Raw genomic sequence first — 23,394 nt, forward strand, 5'->3', positions numbered from 1 at the left:
GGGGGATGGGTCTGAGGCTTTCTTACCCATCTTTCCCTACCACCAACATCTCGAGAGGACTTTTGGCTCGCTGCATATTTAAAGTGTCCTCATGGATAAGGCATGAATGTTTATAAATGTATAGTGCTGCACAGACATGCTACATTTACAAACATCCATGCCTTCTCCTGGATTCGAACTCGGGACCTTCGGTATTGCAGTAGGCTCCCCTAACCACTATACTGCCTGGGCGGCTCAGTTTCAATTTTACATTATGAAATTATAGTTTGATTTTACTGTGTAACATTTTTCTTAATTTAACATATCTGATAACATTAATAATATTAATAAAGCAAATAACACCAAATAAAAAAATTTTATTTCTTCTTGCCACGCAACAGATCTGTACAAACAATGCTGCTAAATATGAATATGTAATGAAAGTTCCATTATTACATAGAGTTTTTTTGTAACACATATCAAAATTTCATATGAATATACATAATATTTAACACTGGAGGTTCTTTGACAAGCTGACCACTTGTTCAGGTCATATGCTTACGCACCCCGGGGCCTGGTCAAGAAAGCAGATTTCGGGTACTGCAGGCCTTGGCCATTAGGGCTGTTATGCCCTTGAGTTTAGTTCATAATATTTACATAGTTTATGTAATGGGGGAGGAAATCATTGGCAAGATAGAATACTGTGAGTTTCAGTTATACATGGCTGAAAAGTATTTCTTTTAAGAGTTCAGTAAAATAATAGAAAATACAGCAACTCAAATGGCCAGGATAAATATTTTTTTTTTTTCCAGTAGCAGAAATTTCCTTGTAATACTCATCATACTTATCACACGATGATCTGAATTTGGCCAAAAAATTCTGAGAGGAAGTGCAAAAAGTAAAGTTTATAAGATGTATTGCACCTTGCAGTTTCATGACTTTAAACGATTGTGTACTATTTTTCAATAGTTCTTTGCTGTATTTCTAAAAGACTGCTAAAATGTCTTATCAGTTAGATTCAGTTGCTGACTGAGTTAGAAATCATAAATAATTTCCTTGTATAATAGAATTCTGACAATCAGCATGCATTAAAATGCATTGTAAAAATTGTCAAGTTACAAAGAAATGTCGCCAAGTAAAGGATCAAGTCGCTATGTATTATATATGTAAATTTTTTTGTGACACATTATATACAATACTTAATATTACATTATTAGAAAGCATTTAATGAAAACAGAATGCTAGGTTTTTAAGTACAATTATTTCACATGAAAGAAAAAGTTTATGTTAGAAGTTTAAGTTAAATTTGGATTGCTTACACATGAATAATTAACCAAAAATATTCATACCCCAAGAATTAATACAAAAGAAAATACGGCAGGGAGAAAGAAACAAATTGACGAGTAAGTTTTTCGAGGAAACAAAGAACTCTTGTAAACTTGCATTATGAATATAATTATTATGAAAACAGAAGAATATATACTCAAAAATTCGTATTAATGTAAAAAAATTACTTTAAAAGTAGTTTTATGCTCTTAATTGAAAGGGAAAAGAAACAAACACACTGTTTACAAAAAAACAAAAAAAGACACTCTGCAGTAGAGTATCCCCTACACTAATTCTGCCATTACATTCCTGAACAAATGTAACTGTACATATATTACCTATGTAATTATTTTGAAACCATCAGAATATATTCTCAAAAGTATATTATTTGAAGCAAAAAATTTACAAACCTTTCACTGTGTATGTTCATTATAAAAAGAGAGCACAGACATGAAAGTGGAAAATGCTAAATAACTTTTAATAATAAAATGAATTCATTTTTTCTCTCAAAATATGGAATGAATAAAGAGTATTTTTTAAAACTTTGTTTGCATATATATGTGTAAGATAAAAATATGTAAATCAAAATACTGACTGTAGTGTGTAATAATCCCTTAACACTTTATTTTAATTTGGGCATTCCCTTTTTATGTTCTAAAATACTAATTGCTTATAATAAGTCTCTCTAAATTAAATCATTTCAAAATTAAACCCTGTCATATGATTTTTACATAATGCTAATGGCATCATACTTACTGGCTTCAGTCAATAATACTTTTAGAAAGCTAAATTTAGTTAATTAAAACAAAGTTAAACTAAAACTAAGTCATTCTGAAATAAGATTTTGCATTATTTGTGTGATTTTTACTACTTCCAATTTACTGCTGCTTCTTTCTTCAAATATATTTAACCCTCTGAGCGTTACTGGTTTAGCCCTGAAATTTCTGAGTTCCTCATAATGTCATGAATGTCATGTCATGTTCTTGATTTTAATAAAAAAATTACTCATTCATTTTGTACCTTGATTCTTTTTCTTCCATTATACATCCAAATTGAAATCAGATACATTAAAAGCTAGCAGAAATTTTCATGAGTAATGAATGTAGAAGGCAACCTTCTATATGGAATTTTCTGGCCTTAATGCTGAGAGGGTTAAAAAAATTTAGAACTTCTTCAAGAACAGGTGCTTGTTATGCCAGTTTATGTAGTAGCTTATTTTTTTTTTTTTCCGACAAGAATAAAGAAATATTGAAATTGCCTTATCTGCTAATATCTTTAATGCAGCTATCTTTTTATGTATTGGCTGTCATTGTTAACAACTGTGTTATGAACATCTGTCTTAAGTATTCAAATTATTTTAATTAGTTGAATAGCATAAAATGAGTCTGTGCTGATAAAATTCCTATTAAATTCATCATGTTAAATATTCTGAATATATAATTCTTTTAAATCTTTTTTATTTACCTCCAAAAATGAACTTGGATTGCAACTCAGAGAAGAGATATAATTTATTGGAATTCTACCACAATAGTCTTACAGAAATACTTTTTATGATTGTACCATCAGATGTATTAAAAAGTTTATTTCACATGTGTGTATTCTAGCCTACTTTTAGCCATTGCTTAAACAAAGTTTTTCACAATCCCTACCTTAATGTACAAGATAGCAAAATATTTTTTCAGGATGTTCATACAAGCATTTGGTTGATTCAGATGTCAAGCAACAAAAATCAGCATTATATTTTCAAATTTTCGCAGGACTAGTTTCGATGGTTTTACCGAACCGCCATCCTCAGCTGCGGAAGCGCAAATGGATTGCGCTTCCGCAGCTGAGGATGGCGGTTCAGTAAAACCATCGAAACTAGTCCTGCAAAAATTTGAAAATATAACGCTGATTTTTGTTGTTTGACTTCTGAATCAGTATTTGTTCATCATGTTATTGTGTCATCATCACATCAACCTATTTTCACTTAAAAAAAATCAAAGAATTGCACAAACTAGGCTTTGCGCACTAACTTGACTTTGTCCATGTACACATAGAACTATATTCACTTAAAAAGTCAAAAAAGCAGCCAACAAAAAAATATATAATCTGAATAAACTACATTTTAAACCAAACAATGAAATAACATAAAAAAAGAAATTCATCTTAGCACTACACGAAGGAAATATCCACTTACCTTATTTACGAAATTGCATGTCTTCAGTCAAACAAAATTCCTTAACAGCATCCAAACACTTCCTAAAATTATCTGAACTAGTAAACCTTCATTTACACACCAGTCAATTAATGCTTTTTTCCCTTTCATTCCAAAACCTACAGAAACTTCAAATTAATCTTACCACATTCAGCCAATTTACTGTGTAAACCACAAAATAACAACGTACTAATCCATCACACACAAGCCCTTACCCAAAATCTGACACACACTTTCCAAATTTCTTTCCATGATTCAAATTCACCACAACCAATTACATCAATAATAGGGTTTCCATAGCCTTCAACTACTCAGGTTGTCATAAATGAGACAACAACTCGGCGATAAATGAAACAACAATTTCGCAAGAATACAAGGAGTACCCTAAAGTCAACTCTAACCTAATCTATTAAAACTGTTCTACATATCATTACATTTTTCATATAAAAAGTACAAACTGAAATCACCTGAGAAGAAAAATATGTTGGTTTGTAATAGTCATAAATATTTCGCTACCTAAATTTTTTTTATTGATAGTTACAACTGGATAACTAAAATTTTGGTATGTCACCTTGACATGAGAACTTTATTTTTGTCTAAAAAGTAAATTATGTTCTGATAAATTTTAATAAGTGATGTTGATGTTATAGCAATGCTTGGTGCAGGAAAGATAATGATAATGTAAATCTTTTAAATTTAGTGTCATAAAATTGGAAGAAAAAATATTTTCATAAAAGTTAAGTCAGCAGCAATAATAGTTATGTGGTTTTAAACAGGATTTTATCTCTCTTGTTCATCTTAACTATGCTGTGATACAGACTGTCAGATAAGCTACTGCAAAGAATCCTAGAAACGCAAATATAGAATGGAACTATGTGGTCTTTATATAATATATTTAAGAAAGTGTTTGTAGATTGATAAGAAAAGACAGGCATGTGGACCTAAGGCTTTATCCTGAAATCTGCATGCATATATTTTATTAAGCTTTAATTTCAGTTAAAAAGAAAATTTTCTATGTTATAAAATGGCATTTATTTTAGCTCATTTAACCCTTTGACACACGTGATATTATCTTTATAATTTTTTTAACTAAAAACTCTAGAAATTTAATATTATGATCCTAGAGACAAATAATATATGAATTTAAAAAAATCTGCTCTTGCCCATTGTTCTGTGGGTGGTGGTCGCACTGTGAAACCAACGCGCGTCTAGGACTTGGAAACTTACTGATATAGTAGTACTTTTCTGCGCATGTTTCCAATAAATGACAATATTTACGGATTTTTAAAAAAATGTATCTAAGAATTGCATTATATATAACTTTTTTACATTATTTTACAAAGGAAATCATCAGAAAAAATAAACGTTTATGTAATTTTTCTATAGCAATGAAAATATAAGTACCTACATAATAAGGACATTTGGATAAAAGGATTAAAAAACTCAATAAAATAAGGATAAAAAAGAACTTTTTTTTTTTTTTTTTTTGTGTGTGTGTGACACTGTTCAAAGCATGTTTTGTCTTTTTGGTACATGCATAGACCCACATTGCACGTTTCGCACATACATCTTGTTCTGAGGTTTCTTCCTTGTGCTACAAAATGTACACTGCCTGGATTTAAATTTCACTGGTATGTATGTCCAGCGTTATTTAGTTTCTTTTCATCTGGCACATGAAATTTGTGGTTTTTTATGCTAATTGGGGGGGGGCTTGGTCTTTTTGGCTTTGTACGGATCATTCATTTCCCGTTCATACTTATTTTATTTGTATTTCGTTCCAAAATATTCAGAAAATATTTTTAATTTAAATAAAAATTTTACACATTTTCTATTTTTAATTATAGCAAAGTATATTTACATTAAATTTAAACCACAGGAAATAATTTATAAAATCACAATACTAGCTTGGGGAGCAAGTGTGTTGATGTCAGAGAAAAGTATTTGGAAAAGAAAGACCTTTTTACTAGGCAGGTGCATGTATTGTTTAGTAATAAAATAACTCTGGGGTTTCAAAGCCCTTTATCTATATCCAGGTATAAATAAACATTCCTATTTGAAAAGCAAGCAAATGCCATTGAGAAGCAAACGCCAGTGGTTTCAAGGCGCGACCACCGAGCCTCTAGAATATTGTAAGCATTATGACGCAATGCTCTAGTGGCGCAGTGGTCGCACGCTGAAACCACATAGCAAATGCCATACATATAGAGGGTTTTTTTTTTATATATGCAGTTTAATTACTGCAATTTTTTATTGTTTATGATAGAAATCATGATGTGCGATGACTAACTTTTGAAATTTAAAGTTTTTTATATTAATAAAAGGAAGTTATTTTGTCTCATCGAAAACGAATTTTAAAAGGCATCCGATCTGAAGTATTAATACCTAAAACATATAAGATTCTACAGTCATTTTGTGTTATTTAGATGTAAAAAATCAGTAATCAATTCATTTTCACTCAAAAATTTCGGAAAAAAGAGGAGAAAACTAATTCAGAAAATGGTGGTTTCAAGGGGCAATCACCATGCGTCCAAAGGGTTAAGTGGTTTCTTTCATGTTTCAAGTAATTGTACTGAAAAACCTAGCATTCTATTTTCAGTAAATGCTTTCTAATAATGAAATATTGAATATTGTATATAATGTCAGAACATTTACATATATGATTTATACTGACTTGATCCCTTAGCAAAATTTCTTTACAACTTGACAATTTTTATAATACATTTTAAGCTTATTTGTGACTTTAGTTTAAAAAATTTATTATATTTTATTTTAATTATATTAACCAAATTGTTGTTCACAATAAGTGGTGTATTTTCTATGTTTTTGTATAAAAAAGGTAGGACTTCGGAAATATGATAAACAATATACAAATAATAACATTAACTGCAATCCACACTAAGTAGTATCTATTGTAAGATTTTACATTTTTTTTTTAGTTTGAAATAATTTCTCTCACTTCTAACCTTAATATATAATTTATTCTAAATCCCTTATTTCTTTCAGTTTATGTTGGTTATGAATATATTTCATGCCCTCGTATAATATGGGAAGTACAAACTACTCAAGTCAGTGGCCATGACATGAGCATATCTGAAATTGGAGGATGGAATTTAGACATTCATCACCGATATAATTTCCATGAAGGCATGTATTTTTTTTTACTTAATATTTTTATAAACAAAAAATGTGTATTAAATAAACATGTTAATAGTTTTTTTTTCCTGTCACACTTTAATGAACATATCTGAAATTGGAGGACGGAATTTAGATATTCATCACTGATATGAAAAATATATATTAATTAAACATATTATTATTATCTATAATACTTTAATTTACCTGTCAAATAAATATAGTATTATAAATAAGAGAACATATCTATTATATATAATTTTAAATTATGCATATTTCTTTCATTCACGTACAATCAACTCCCACTTGATCAGGAAGGGGGATATTAACTGGATTCTGTCTATTTATTGTGTACAGTTGAAAAATCACTATGCAAAACTATTGGCGTAAAATTAAGTTGTCTATAAAAAGTACAAAAAAGTGATAACACAAGTGATAGGCATTAATAGCTATACTAGTTTGGAGTTGTTACTATTCATACAGTACATAATTTAATTGCACATAATCTGGAGTATACAAGTCTTGTTAAATTATCGATTAAACATAAATTACTCAGTCATAAAAATAAATGTAGTTTACAGCCTTTAAAGTTTTATAATTTTCATTTATAAATGAATTTCTTCATTTCTAATGATGTTTAGTCTTCAAGCTTTTTCAGAGTTACCTTTTGTTTTGAATATTGGTTTAATTTCCATAACCAAATGAACTTATTCTCCATATTAAAGTGCTTGAAAATATGAGTAAATTCTTAGTAGTATTTCAGCATTAATTATAATTAGTGCTGGTTTATTCCTTTCTCTCTTTTTTAATACTGCCTTTAGACTAATATGATTATGATTCAGCTATGGATATTGTCCAAGGTATTGCCCCTGTAAACTGGGAGTTGAGTTTTCAATGTTTGTTTAATTTTGTTAACTGCTGAAAAACTGGTAGAAGGGAATATTTATTACTTCATTTTGAACTGCTCAGTATAACATTCATGATTAAATTCAATCAGATTTAAAATCAATATGAGCATTTGTTTCAATTAGTTCAAAAACTGATTGAGTTCATTCACAAAATACTTGCTTTGATTAATCCATTGAGAAATCTGCTGTCTGAGATAATTTTGTCTTATCCAGCTATAAGTAACATAAATCAAATATAGTATGTAAATATAAAAATAATAAGTAAATATAGGATTTGGATATGCTTCAAGTGCTTTGTGCAGCTGTAGTAGTGGCAATGAAGATCTTAATCATACTTTTCGTGAATGTGTTCCTCATGTCCAGCAGAGAAATATATTCCAGGCCACTTTAAAGCATCTGTCTGTATGTTGGCCACCAATGTTTTCTGAACTTTTATGGACTGAAGAGAAATTTTTGCTTATCAGAATTTCATTCTTAATTTATAATTATTGATTACTGAGCTCTTTTTATTTTATTACTTTATTTTATTTTTCAGTTTTTTCTTTTCTTTAATTTTTTGTTCCCCCTCCCTTTGCAGTGCTACTGCCCTTTTGTTATTAATTTTGTTAGTGCTATAACATACTTGCACAAGCCTTATGGTAAAATTTGTGGAACACGAGGAGTTGGAGCCAGAGTTTATTAAATGTATCTATATAAGACAAAACCTGGATGACCTTTAAAAAAAGTGTGAGGGCATTGAGTAGCATGGAGAGCATCACTTTTTCATTAATTCCACATACTAGTTACAAAATGATTTTATGCATTTATTGTCCATTAAGTGGAATCCAAGATAAAAATGTACTTTTGAAATGCTTTAGTTACTGATGCGTTCCTTATAAACATTAACTGTTATATTATGGCTGCCAAAAACATGTAGAGATATGTAAACAAGCCTGAGATTATATAATCCTCCCAAGAATTAGTCCATTTTACCAAGATTGCCTTCTTAAATATCATTTTTAATAATATGTGCAATATTAATAACATATCTCTGGGGGTTGCAAATCGACATATAATTAAAATTAATCCTTTAGGCAAAATGAGGCTCACTAATAATCGGTACATGCCCTTTTATTGCCAGGTCCAACCAAGATGTTTGATTCACAACATTCTACAGATATGTGACTACAGTGCAGTTAACCTTCCAACATGCACGCTTGGCAATTTTACATGAGCACGCACGCGTTGCATTTTTTACGACGTTGGTTATTTTATCGTTTTTGGCATGAAAAACGACAGAAATGAGTGAATATTGATAATGAATTTGTTAAGAAATAAAATATTAATCTTATTATTGCAAAATGCAAATGATATCACATTCAAATATAGGTAAATTATTTTTAAGTTCTAATGTTAGTGAGATGGGAATGCAATGATGTATTTCATTATAAAAAATTTTTAATTTATTCTTTAATATTTTATTATCGAATTATTTTAAAATCGAAGCTAATTTTAATATTCATCAAAGACAAGTATAGACAGTAAATAAGGAAAACACCTTGGTAGGAAAAAAAGTTAGTATTACTTACTTCTGCAAGGAAATTTACTTCTTACTGGTTACAAAAACGCACTTTAAACTAACTTTAAAGTTTTTATTTATTTCTAAAAAATAGAAATAAAAGAAAATAAGGAAAGGAAATTGCTATTTCTTTCCCATCCAAACGGTTTCCTTGTCTTCCTTTTCTTCATCAAATAATTCTTGAAGAATCCGAGCAAAATCAGCTGGTTGCACATATTCGTTTGCCATGAAAACCGATATAAAATTTACAGAACCAAATGTATTCAAATTAAAATAATGCACGGCAATTAATAACACAAAATTACAAAATATTTGAGAAAAAGTATTTTCTGAATTTTAAAACACGACCATGCGTGTCATAACTTTTATGAAAAAACTGCCACTTAGCACAAAAGCCCAGTTTTTAAAAAAAAAGTTAAATGACTTCCTGTTGGCACATTCCGTGATGTGGCGAAGGGTAGAAAGGAGGAATAGAAATAACCTTCAGACGTCTCAACTTCGATATGCAAAAAATGTGCATTAAAAACTGAATTTGTTGTAAATTTTGCACATACGCACGTGCTGGAAGGTTAAAGAAATGTATACAAGGAACTACCACTCATGCAGGTCAATCCCATGTAACCACTAAAAAATATGGTGGTCCTTGATGCTACACACTTTTTTTTTTAATTTCTGCATTTGTTTCATTGATTGGGTAGCATTCAACATATCACATGTGGTTTCATTTGGGTGGCTGGTATTTGTAGATTTCCTCAACAGATTCTTTTTGTATATTTTTGATAATCTGGAATTATTTATTCTTGGGTTGCTTGTATCTAGTGCAATAAACCTAATTTCCTAAATGATTCAACTACACGTTGTGGTTCTTCAAATGAGTTTTTGTAGCATTTTTTTTTTTTTTTTTTTTTTTTTTTTTTTTTTTTTTTTAGATAAATCTGTGGCATAGCTTCTGAAGGGGGGGATAACAATACTCTTGGATGCAAAGCTGTACAGAATTACATAATTGAAGATATTTCCTTGTGAATAACATTGCAGAAACTATCATTACTCTTTTCAACATGAAAAGTGTTTTTATTTTGATATAACAGTGGTAAATATGCCCACAGATAAATTCTAGATGTTATGATCTTCAGTTTTGTGTGCAAACAATTGTTAATTATGATACAATAGGATTTCTTATATTTGGTTATTTCATAACTTAAAAAATCAATTTAAATTTGTTCATATTAACTATTCCTGTTAACAGAAAGCTTAAAAAACCACTGCTATTAACCAAAAGCATATGAAAGTGCAAGCATCTTCGTATCTTCTCTAATATTAAATCAAGGAAAATTGCCTGTCATTAAGTATGTAGCAATGTTAAAGTTCTTCAGCACTTTGTGCAAGGTATTTCTTTTAACTTAGGAGTCTAAACTTCCTTTCTTTTCTTCCTCTTTTTTAAAAGTATCTTTTCTTTGAATGACGTATCATTTTATCTCCTTGCAAATACGTACATTATTCATTATTTAGCAATTCAGCATTTGTGTTTTTCTTATTTAGAGAGCAACATACTAATTTTTGTGAATAAATTTGATACTGAAATAATATTTGGAGAGGTTTTACTTTTTTAAGTGAAGAATTCAGTTTAATTTTCTAAAGGCATGTAAATATAGCTTTGAGCTAGAAGGTTAAGAAAATGCAAAAAGAAATTCTTGAATAAAAGAATTCTTAAAATTTGGAAACTTTGTTGATTGAAATAAAGATTTAAATATTTTAAAAAGGAAATACATTCCAATTTAATCCATATCTTCATGTTTAATACATTTATTAAAAGAATTTTTATTGCTTATTTCAGGTATTCTTCAAAAGGGAGATGGCACAAACATTTACCTGAAAAACAAACCTAGAGTTCTTGTTACAACTATGGGGGACGGTCATCAAAGACCTATGCATTGTCATCAGTGCGATGGTGCTGCTAAAAAACAAAGACTGTTAGCCCCTGTTGCTCTTGCTGCTGCTCCTGATGGAAGTCTGTATGTAGGAGATTTTAATTTGATTCGACGTATTTCTTTGGATGGCCATGTGACAACAGTCGTAGAACTTAGGTAAAGTATTTCCTAGCATTTTTTTAAAACTTTTTCTACATATCTAAATAATAAGAAAATCTGACATTTAATTCTTTTAAAAACTGAAGAATAATGTTTTAAGCATTATTTTGATTAAGTCAAAAATTATGATCTTTATTCTTAAATAGTATTTGAATCAGTAAGTCTAAATAGTGTGACTGCAGTAATGAGGAGAGTGTTGTACTAGTGTAATTGGCTAAATTTTTAGATTGATCAATTTATTTAAATATCTCTGAAAAAAATGTGTTACAGATACCTCAGTTTTGCATTTATATTAATACTTTTCATTATATATTTATTTTTGTTTATAAGATAGAAACAAAAGATAATACTGAAAATGCCTTGTATGCAGTAGAAACTAAGATCTTTTGGAATATACTCCATATTTTCTTTTTATTTCTTTGTACAAAGTAAAAAGAAAGTATTATAATCGCGAAAATTTTCAGGCATCATATTTCAATGAAAATATCCATTTTGACCGCTATCGAAGGCAATTAAATGATGTTTTTGCGTGACATCTGTACGTAAGGACAGAATAAAAGACTCTTTTCCCCCAAAAAAATTATAAAACTGATTTAAAATGAATTCTGAAGAGAATTTTTCTTGGCGTCTGTACATACCTATCTTGCATAACTGAAAAACAAGTAGCCTCAGAACACTGAAATTTTGTATATAGGATTGCTATAACATGTAGATGTGCACCTCATGTTTTGATTGCAATCGGCCACACCAAATGTATATAAATATATGTATTGTTATGTTTTTCTTCTGACACCAGCTGTTACGTTGTTTTCTTCCTTTATGTTCTTACGGGGTTCGTGTGAATTTGGAGTGAATAATGACGACACAACTTGATGAAATATCAAAACTCACTTTATTTAGCCAATTTGAATCAGGACAGCTCCAAAGTCACTTTTTACAGTTGTCGAAGATCTACTATAAACACGCTGGAACAATCAGTGACACAGCCTTCACACTGTCAGGCAATAACAGTGGAGACAGCTTTACTGGCAAGCGCCAGAGTACAGCTCCCGACTCTGCTCGGTCGTTTTCGGAACTCCACGTACTCTTGAGACTCTCCACACTACAACTTGCAATGCACTCGACGACACACAGAGCACAGCTCCTCCCTCTTCGGTTCAGTCGTTCTCAGAGCTTAACACACTCTCTTGACCATGCACTAACCGCGAACTCCTCAAAGCACTCACCACTCGCTGGCTGGCTGGCTGTCAACTCGATTGTCTCCGCACGGACTAACTAGATGAGACACACATACTCGCTGTCTCGATGAGGCACACACACACTGACTGCAGACCAGCAGGGTTTTTATAGCTTTTGGCTTGTGTTCGAGAACATTCTGGGCTAAACTGGTAAGAATTCGTTGCAGAAAGTTCTCTATCCGTCCATGGCATATCACCAATTTTGTCACCAAATGTAGCAACCGTGCCTTCCCTTGCCATTTTTAAGGCAACCCTAAAAGTGCTTTGCAAGAAAGCTACCTTACTGCACCTGTACATTTCGTAACGCTGCCCCCTCCCAAGGACTTCATGTCCCGGGCAGTACAGCCCTTGGTCAGAAGCCTAATTCGATACAAACAAAACGTAATGAAACAAACATAAGATATAAATAAATAACATAACTAAAGAAACAGATAGTTACACTATGTACAAGTTACATACACAAATTAAACACATCACAATTTTAAATTATACAAATTAAAGTTAAGAATGAATTTCAGTCTCAGTCTTTTCATTAAGTTATACCCAGGTCAAATACATTTCCACTGCAGTTCTCAGATGCATTTCTGTATTGCATATCACAATCTGAAGATATAGTCCTTTCAGACTTTTCATCCACAGGAAGATCTGAAACAGTTTGTTCACCACACTGTAGTTCATTCGCAGCATGCATACAGTTCACCTCGGTATTTAGCAGCTGGTAGCAGCTGGTACGTACTCGTTTTCCCCGTTTTCTGGGAATCAGCTTCAAATTCTGCATCAGAGTCATGAACGGAACCCAATTCTTTACAAACAGAAGCATCCACTTCTTGATGAAATATTGAAACTTACTTTATTTAGCCAATATTAATCAGGACAGCTCCAAGTCACTTTTTACAGTCATCGAAGATCTACTATAAACACGCTGGAACAATCAGCGATACAGCCTTCACCTTGGCAAAATAGCGGATTTGTTGCCAATCTAGAGAAACTAAGCTTCGCAACAACAAAGATAACACCTTCTTTTATTATTGAAAATTAAATTATGTTTAATCCATTCTGGAATTTATTTGAGGAAATAAGTACTTCGTAATTTTTAATATAGATATTTTGACTTTTTATGTATTTTTGCCTTGTCATGAAGTAAGAACTGAATTTGAATCAGAAATACTGAATCACCTGTAAAAAACTGTTTCTTTATATAATCTTTAATTTTTTTATATATCATTTTAGATTTATTATAGTACTTGAATGGAACATGCGGCAATAATTAGATAATTCTGCAGATGATTTAAATTTTGTGCATTCTGACTTATAAAATGAATGAAATTTAATGCTGTTAAGTAAACCTAACACCATAGTGTTTCTATGGTAAACAAATATAGTGAATTTTAAAGAGTGCATTTATTCTATTGTGGTTCATACGCTGTCAATGAAGTAGATTTAATTCAATCCAATAAGTTTAAATGAAGTGCAAGAAGAAATGTGTATAATTTAATATTCCGTGCAAGGAAGTCGTGGTGTACACATCAGATTTTTTTAATCTGTTCTATAGAATGTAATTTTATTTGTTTGCTATATTTGTGCAATTTAATGCCATCTGACTTTTGGCTTTTTCCAGATGTTATATTAATTCTGAAAAAAAAGTACATTAATTCTTGAAATTGACAGCCACAACAATATAATTAAGAATTGAGAAGAATATCTTTTCTTTTATATAAGCCCAAACCATGTTGCAATTTCATTTCAGAATACGTAACTGAAAAATAACTACTACATTAATTAGTATTGTCATAGATTCAAAATAATTACATAAAAAAGAATTATCCTTCACAAATTATTTCAGGGAATATCAGGCTATAGAAGCTAATTAAAAAGAGCATATGTTTCCTTTTTCTTATTACAAATATCACATTTTATGATTGCATCTCATGCTTCTACTTTATATTGTTAACATTTCTGAAGGCACTGTTGAAAGTACCTGCATCAAAAACCTTGTCAAGCACCACTAGCTGTTTAGTTAGCACATATTTTATTTATTAAGTAAGTGCTAACTGAAGTTAATAAAATATGTGCTAAAGTATTAAAAATAAGTTAATTTCATTCTTACCCTATAAGAAATCCTGTTTCATTGAGCTATTTAGTAAATATGCAATCATTTCATGAATAAAATAGGAATCAATTCTCATCCGTAAAAAATTACTGCAATTTTACAGATAAGCAGTATTTTTATTATAAATAAGGTTCAGATTATAAAGGCATTTGTACATGTATTTTATTTTGTTGCTGTAAATTGTTTGGGAATTTTTTAATGCATTTTGTTGATGTAGGCTGCGATTTCACCAAAAACCAAAGCTGAAGCTTTGAAATGTCCTTAATTTCATTTTCTGCATTTGAATGCACTAGTTGTGTGGGATTTGCCTTCTCAATTTGTAACATGCATACAAATTATTTTTCAATAAAAAGTCCTTCTTGAAGTTAACCCTTCCTTTAGGCTGATAATCTTTATTTACTTTTTCAGTATTAATTAATACCCTCAAAAACTCTCTGTTGTCAGAATTTTAGGATTATGTGTTTACAATGATAATTAATATGACTAAAAACATTACATATTATTTTATCTGGAAGTAAAGCCTTGATTTCTGTATTCGAGCTATTATCAGATTCATTCTTCTTCATCATCTCCAAATCAAAAACAGAAATATGTTTGTTTGTGTAAAGCTGTAGTTTTATATTTGTTGTATTACCATACATATTTATTAGTATTAATCTAAATATTCCATATATATAGTGTAGAAAGTATAATACATATTTTTAGTATATGATCAATAAATATGATTTTTTTATTTTAGGTAATTTTTATTCTTTTATTTTTATAGTGCTGCTCAAGTAGCTTACAGATACCATTTGGCAGTAGGCCCTGCAGATAGTAAATTGTATATTTCTGATCCTGAGAAGCACCAAGTATTTCGTGCAATTGATTATATCAATATTCCTGATGTAAAAAATAATATTGAGGCAGTTGTAGGCAGTGGTGCAAAATGCCTTCCTGGTGATAAAGTGCTTTGTGGTGATGGGCGAAAAGCACGAGATGCAAAACTTGCATATCCAAAAGGTAAAATTTCTGAATGTTAAAATGGAATGTTTTGTGTGAAATGCTGAAATTAAATAAGCATGCAAGTAAGTTATTCCCCCTTCTGTACTGAATAATATCAAAAGTTAACATTTATTAACTTTATATTATATATCTTTATATGCACTTCTAAAAATAAGTTTTTGAGTTTGCTTGTTTTATACTACCCTTACCCATGGCCATAAATTATATATATCTTATGTGTGCTTATCATTAGCACTTGGCTAAGATCTTCCCAAATTTATAAAAAAAAAAATGTAATAAACTAAACATTTCACTTGATGTATTATTTATTAAAAAATTAGCACAAATATGATAATCATTTTTAGATTCCTATCATATGGATACATATCTAATACAGTAAGAGAAATATTGTTTACTTGGGAAGCATAACACCCCTCAAATTAGGAGACAGATTTATGCACTCTAATATAGAATTCCTTTGCATATATTCATCATATTGTGGGTCATTCTTTTGTAGCATATATGTCACAACTCATATGTGTGTTAATTTCATGCACTCTCAACAAATTTCTCTTGAGATATTGACCCTTTTCCCTGTGGTTTCATTTTGACATTTGTTTCTCGAGAACTATTGCAGATTTTGATGGCATTTTAACTGAAGGAATTCGGAACCCAGCTCAGAACTTAAAGACTTCATTTTGGTGATGGTAGATTGTAGTGCAAAATGCATGAGCAGATACATATGGTTATATGTATGAGCAAATACATATGGTTATATATCCATGCCTACTCTACAATCTACCATCACCAAAATGAGGCCAAAGAGGCACCACAGGCCAGAGGAGGAAAAAACAAATAGTGCATCATTTGGGCAGGGCAATCACAAGTTGCAATGGTGCTTATGTGACGATCTTTTGCAGAACCCTTATTGTTTGTATATGGTGCAATGGGATGAGATGGAAGCACATATTTTTGGTTGAAGTTTTTTTTTTTTTTTTTAATTACAATTTAAAATACATTCTGTGTACTTGCAAAAGTTCAGTTTCCTTAATGCACACATACGTTTGGCAGTTCTTTGGCAAACTTGGTAAGTTTAATTAAGTCTTCTTTTAATGCTGGTTGTATGATGAAGTGTGTATTGAGCAGAATGCCTCATGCAAACTGCTTTCCATTCTTTATGTAGGAATTAATTGATTTTGAAGAATAATTATAAATTCATTAAATATGCAAAAAGGGAGATCTGCTCCTGTTGGTGATCAAATGATTGACGTGTATTCTGTTTCATTTTTTAAATTTTAAGTAAAAAATTAGGGATGAAATGTTCTTTTTCTGAGCTTCCTTTTCTGAGCACTCTTTTCATCTCAACAATATTTATATTTGTATCATTTTAAAATTTAAAGTGCTAGTTATGATAGAACTGTATTCTTTGGCAGATGCACATACTTTCTTGTATATCTAGAGTTCTCAGCTTTAGGTTGACCACTAGTATAGTCACGTATATATATCTAGGTAGCTGCATTTACAATGCAATAATGTATGCAAACTTGGCTGCTGATTTCAGGAGTTTGCTTACAAAGTTAGTTAGGAAAGAGATGAAAATGATGTTGCAGAAGATTTTATAATGAGCTGGATTAAGAAATTAAAAAGCCCACAGGCCAGCTTTTGTGCACCCATGACATACAAAATGTTTTTCTACTAGATCTTAGTGCAAATCAGAATCTCTGTATAGGCAAATCAAAGAAACTAAAAATAGGAAAGTCACTGATGTTAGGAAAACCAAAATATGCCCCACATTTGCATCTCAACATGGATGTAAATTTGGATCCATGTTGGAAGGATGGAAACCTCATTTTTTGCTTCACACACTTTTGTGCAGATCTTCCATTTGGTCAGTAGAAATATTTACATTTGATACTCGCATATAGGATTAGCAAAAGCAACTATCAGATCAAATTGTCCTTTGCAATTCAGTTTTCAACTAGAACAAGTGCTACATAGTTTTAAAAATATCTAATTCGTTGAATTGGATCCAGCATATGCTTTTGCTTATTATTGCACAAGGTGTAATGGATATCATTAGTCTGGTACTATGCATTGATAACAGATTACTGTATGGAAAATGCTTCACTCTTGCAGCTTCTATGAAAATGCTAAATTGATATCTCATAATAGGTTAACAGGTAAAAGTGAAAGGGGCACCAAAGACTTCACTACAGAATCAAACAGGTATTGCCCCAATACATTAACCAACTACAGTTTCAAAAATTGGAATTTTGACTGTATGCTTCTCCAAAGGAACACGGAACACTGGAGTTATGTATCAGAATTGTTATATTTATACATAAGAGGATAATAACATAAAATTAGGCAAGTTATATAACATAACACAAACTGCTGAGTATATTGATTACAGTATTGGATTATGCGAATACAATAGAGTTGATATTTTGGAAATCATTGCACTGGAATTTTTGCATTTTTATGTAAGTAGATAAACATACAGGATTTGATTTTTCTAATATGTTGGAATCTTGTTATGTGAGGAATTTTGTTACAGATAAGACTGTACTAAATTCAGATCTTTCAGTCCAAAGTTCATAAAGTTCATGGGTTCAGTTCAGTATATTTGGTGTTTTGAAGCATTATAGAAATTGTTGATGTTGCTTAGCTAATGGGCAACACAAAATGACATCTTCCTTGTAAGTGGTCAATGGAGGCCATACCTCTGTTACATGCAGGATATAGGAACAAAGTAACTGGTTCCTTTACTAACATCTTTCTGACAGCAAATCATGTCATTCAAATTTAATTCTTGAGTAGCTTGTTAAATAACTTCCTTATTAGGGCCATTTTGGAGGCTATTCCCAAATATCTTCATTGAGGTCTTGGCATTCATTTTTTTCCAGCTAATAACAACATAAAGCACTCAGTTTTATTCTATCTATTTACATATTTGTGACTATGCAAGAAATGAAAAGCAATAAAGATTTGCATATTTAAAACAAAAAATTGTTGAGCACTGCTTATGTGCAGATATTTTCTGCAGCCTTTTTTGGGGGGGATTAATACTTTAAGTCATACTACTAGCTGCCTGTTTAAATATTTAAATTAAGTTTTATTATAAATTATGGGTTAAGGAAGGTATTTTATTTATTGGTTTTTTCCCCCCTGATTAATATAGTTTTGTACTTGCTTAGCATTTGTAACAGCCATGCAGGGTTTCTTGTAAATTTACTGCCACAAATATGGTATTCAAAGAATTTTTTGCTATGGTTTTATGACTGAAGCCAAATTCTTGATGTAAAAATACTGTTGCATCTATATTCCAATTCCATGAAGAATAACGGTTTTTAATCAGTTAATTGTGTTCTTCTTGTCGCAGTTAGGCATAGTATAAAACAGTGTGTATCAATTATTTTATATGTGATATATATATATATATATTAATTTGCAATTATAATTAGTAATTTGTTTTTAAATTATCTGGAGCCTTTAAGAAATTTCTGAACCTAGAAATGATCTTAAATTAGGAAACATGAAATATAGTTGGTATCCTTTTTTTAGTTGTTGTGCTAATATAAAATACACTTTAGTAATGAAAGCTCTTTTCATTCAGCTTTGCTGCTTAAAGTAACATATTTTATAAATCTTTCATATTTAGTTTCCAAACATGTTATGTAGAAATGTACAATTTTCAAAAAGCTAAGTAATAATAGTTTAATATATTTCAGATTATTTTAAAATTATACTGATGTGCATACATTATAAATTTTTATTTACAGGTCTTGCAATATCTGCTTTTGGTGAAATATACATTGCTGATGGAACAAACATAAGAATGGTTGATCGAAGTGGTATAATACATACGATAGTAGGAGATCACTATCATAAAAGCCATTGGAAGCCTTTTCCATGTGGAAGAACAGTGTCTTTAGCTCAGGTAACTGAACACATTGTTGAAATTGTTTTTAAGAATTTTATTTGAAGTTTATTTAAGGAAAAACTTAAAATATTTCTGCTTATTCTGTACAGTTGCTAAATTTTTTTGAAAAGAATACAGTGAACATTAATTTGTAATGTTAAATATATTAAATTTGCAACATTTGGTACATTGTTGAATGTATTTCATTTGGCTATATTTTAGTAACTTGCTATAATTTTGAAATTATGAATTTACAACTTTTTCTTGGGGTGGAAAATCACTTCATTCTTTTAGATTTGTATAGTTTTCAACTTCATGCTTTGACTTAATGTTAAAAAAATATAAAAAATTAATATATTTATAGCTTTTATATAAATCAAAGCAGTTTGGCTGTGCTTTTATAGCTAGATAGATATGCATATTGGAATTATTTGCTAGAAATATGCTATAAAAATCAGCTGTGAAATAAAAATGTAAATTATATTTCTGAGATAAAAGTTACTTGAAAAAAGTGCAGAATTCTTTTGTACTTTTAGCCTTCAGTTGGAGAATATTTCACAGTACAACACAGTGATCTTTATTTACAAATCATGTTCATATCAAAATCGTAAAAAACAACCTTGTATTTAGCGTAGGTATAATGAAACACTCATTGAGTGTTTTTCAGTGTTTCATTATACCTACGCTAAATACAAGGTTGCTTTTTACGATTTTGATTGTCACATTAGCGTGTTTCTCTTCTAGTTCATGTTCATATGTTTATAGTCAGTTAAATATGCACATCTGGGTAATGTTGAATGATTTATGTATATATGCACTTGTCTTCTTTATAATTCTTTAATTTTATGAAAAAAATTATATTATTTTTGTATTTGCGATATTGTGGCAACCTGTTATTCTTGTCCATAATCTTATCAATGATTAAAAAAAAAGGTTTTTTTAAAAACTAAATCATGACAAAAGTATAATTGGTTAGAATTTTAACTCAGTTTTTATAATTTTTTATCAAATTAAAAATATGCTATAAACTACCTTTTCCCATACAAATTGTAACAAATTTGTATTTTTGTCATTACTACTGTGTAATTACAGCTCCTATCTGTAGTCATAAATTGTGTTATTAATAACTTCAGTTCTGAATGCTTATTAACAGAATTTCGTTATATATATATATATATCCTTATTTGAAAAGTTCTTAGTATTTTAAATTAAATTCTGACCATAGACTCAAATATAATAAATTATAATTATTATATAAATATTATTGTGTGTCTAGAGCAATATTTTTTTAGATGATAAAGCAAATGATGTGTTTTGTGTTATTTTTAATGTAGTACATTTAATGAGCTTCAGAATTTGTCCTTCTTCAAATGTTTAACCAAAGAAATTTTAATCGACCATAAATGTTTTCTTTGGTTACTTATTCTAAAAAGGCATTTACTGCACTTGCAGCAAGTTGTTGAAAAAAACAATCGTTACTTATAAATTCTCAGCATTATTTCATTTAAAATAGGATTGTTTTTTATATCCGATGACAGATTGAGAACAGTTACAGTGTAATACAGTCCATTAATCTATACAAGGCCAGATGCAGTGGTCTCTTTATTATTTAAAATAGTTTGTGTGAATTTATTTATTTAAGATATTTATTTTACATTAATAAATAATAATCATACAGCAATAAAAAATTGCTATAAAATTTTATTTCTGTTTAAAAATTAATTATCTTTTTTAGTTTTCTTAAATTATTCTTTTGAGGGAATTTTTACTCTGTATAAACTAATGTACTAATAATGTGTTAATATTGTTGAGCAATTTTGTGTTAAGGCTATATATAAATTTAATGTGTTTCAGGTTCATTTGAGGTGGCCTACTGAAATGGCTATAAATCCATTAGATAATTCTTTGCACATATTAGATGATCATATAGTTTTGCGTCTAACACCTGATAAGCGGCTGAAAGTGATTGCTGGGAGACCTATGCAGTGTCCTGTATTACCACCATCTTCTGAAAAGTCTGACATAGCAACTGAAACCTATCTTGAATCTCCACAAAGTATTTCCTTCTCACCAAATGGAGATTTGTATATTGCAGAAAGTGATTCTCAGTTAATTAACAGAGTAAAGGTAGTAAGCAGTGAGGGCAGGATTGTAACTTACGCTGGTGCAGAATCAAAATGTAGTTGTATAGATGCAAAGTGTAGTTGCTTTGATGAAGACCATTATTTAGCATCTAAATCTCAGTTAAGCACAATATCGTCCATAGCGATAACACCTGATAATTGCCTGCACATATGTGATCAAGGTAATCTGCGAATTCGTTCAGTTGTAACCTCTTTGCCCAAAGCAAATGAGCTGGGAGAATTTCACATTTATTCTTCAGAAACTCAAGAAATTTATATTTTTAATCGTCATGGCCAACATACTTCAACTAAAAATATTCTTACTGGAAAAACAAAGTATCTATTTTCATATAATGTTAATACTAGCTTAGGAAAACTCAGTACTGTTACTGATGAAGCTGGGAATAAAATATATATCCTAAGAGATTACAGCAATCAAGTGAATACAATTGAAAATACGCAAGGTGGCAAATGTCACTTAGAGATGTCTAGAATGCAAATGTTGCAAGGATTCACTACACCTGATAATTTTAAAACATCTTTTGAGTATCAAGGAAGCACTGGTTTGTTGAGAAGCAAACTGGACAGCTCAAGAAAAGCATATGTGTATAACTATGATAGTTATGGCAGGCTTATACATGCAATTACACCAACTGGTCAAGCCATCAAACTCATATACAACTTGAGCATCAAAGGAGCTTCTGTAACTGTAACACAGAATGACAAAGAAGTGCTGTCGTTATTAATCAGAGGTTTAGATGTAATAAAAGAAACAGGTATGTCCTATTTTTGGTTACGTTTTACTAAAATTTTGATATTTATGAGCAGACATATTTTCTCTTCTACCAAGTAAAACTATAAGGGTTATTTATAAAGTTCTGGGAATTATCTTCATACTGTAGAGTCATTTAGTTTAGTTTTTTTTCACCCCGTGGATGGGAGGTCAGATTTGGAAAATCATCTATGCACTAATCAAACCAGAACACCAAGAGCTTTGTGAGTGCCCTTGGTGTTCGCATATGTCTAGTGAATATTTTATTACTCTTGAGAAAGTTGGAGTATTACCAAGTATAAGGAGTATAAGAATTTCAGAATATTACGAAGTTTTGGAGGCACATTGTTTTGTTCAACTCTGCCAACTGATAGCTAGATGTGCTGTTACCCTAAATAATATATGAAGAAATGCATGATTGGTGTAGAATTATTGGCATTTCCATGAACTTTCATGGTCAACAAGATTTCATAATCAGTTTTACTTTCATATGTTTAAGGTTACATCATCTTGTGTCTTAAATGCTTTTTTTTTAAAGTAATTTTGCATATTTTAAATGTAGGCTTTTGCAATTCAAGTTTATAACAAATAACATGACTATTTTTATAATTTTAGACTGAAATTTTATTTCTTCCATTCATTCGGTTTTCCTATCATTAACTGCATTTTTTATGCATTCATGTTTGTGTCTATATTTTTCAGACATCTAGCATTCAGCACTTCCCAAGGTTTCCTGCTAGTCACACTTTTACTTTATTCATACATATTTCTGTGCCATTTTTTATAATAAAGGCTAATTAATATACACATTGTTGAAATATAAATATTTTTGTCATCATCTACAAAAGAGCATTCATGCTTTGTCTTTTTCCACTTACTTGTTTCTAGTATTTATTGTGGAAATTATTAATGCAGGTATATGTTTTGAGAACTTAACTTGAATGATAAAGCAATTTTCAAAATTTATTCTTGAATAATTTTTTATTACTTAGCATCTTTTCCCATAAGGAAAATGATGATTATTTGATACTTTCTGGAGAATATATTACATAATCATA

At 30.2% G+C, this 23,394-nt stretch overlaps 1 protein-coding gene across 2 annotated transcripts in view; it reads left to right on the plus strand.

Annotated features, from left to right (window-relative positions):
• The window catches only part of LOC118189141 (teneurin-m-like), an 866,809-nt gene that overhangs the window by 826,473 nt on the left and 16,942 nt on the right, over positions 1-23,394 (plus strand). For both annotated transcript variants that reach the window (XM_085815896.1, XM_085815897.1), the window contains exons 22-26: positions 6,506-6,646; positions 10,935-11,184; positions 15,302-15,537; positions 19,302-19,459; positions 21,296-22,340. In XM_085815896.1, coding sequence (XP_085672022.1) covers positions 6,506-6,646; positions 10,935-11,184; positions 15,302-15,537; positions 19,302-19,459; positions 21,296-22,340 — 1,830 coding nt within the window. The remainder of the gene's footprint in view (positions 1-6,505; positions 6,647-10,934; positions 11,185-15,301; positions 15,538-19,301; positions 19,460-21,295; positions 22,341-23,394) is intronic.

This window comes from Stegodyphus dumicola, chromosome 4 (genome assembly GCF_044657685.1).
Source record: "Stegodyphus dumicola isolate Sdum_Otavi_A_Nest chromosome 4, ASM4465768v1".
NCBI lineage: Eukaryota > Metazoa > Arthropoda > Arachnida > Araneae > Eresidae > Stegodyphus > Stegodyphus dumicola.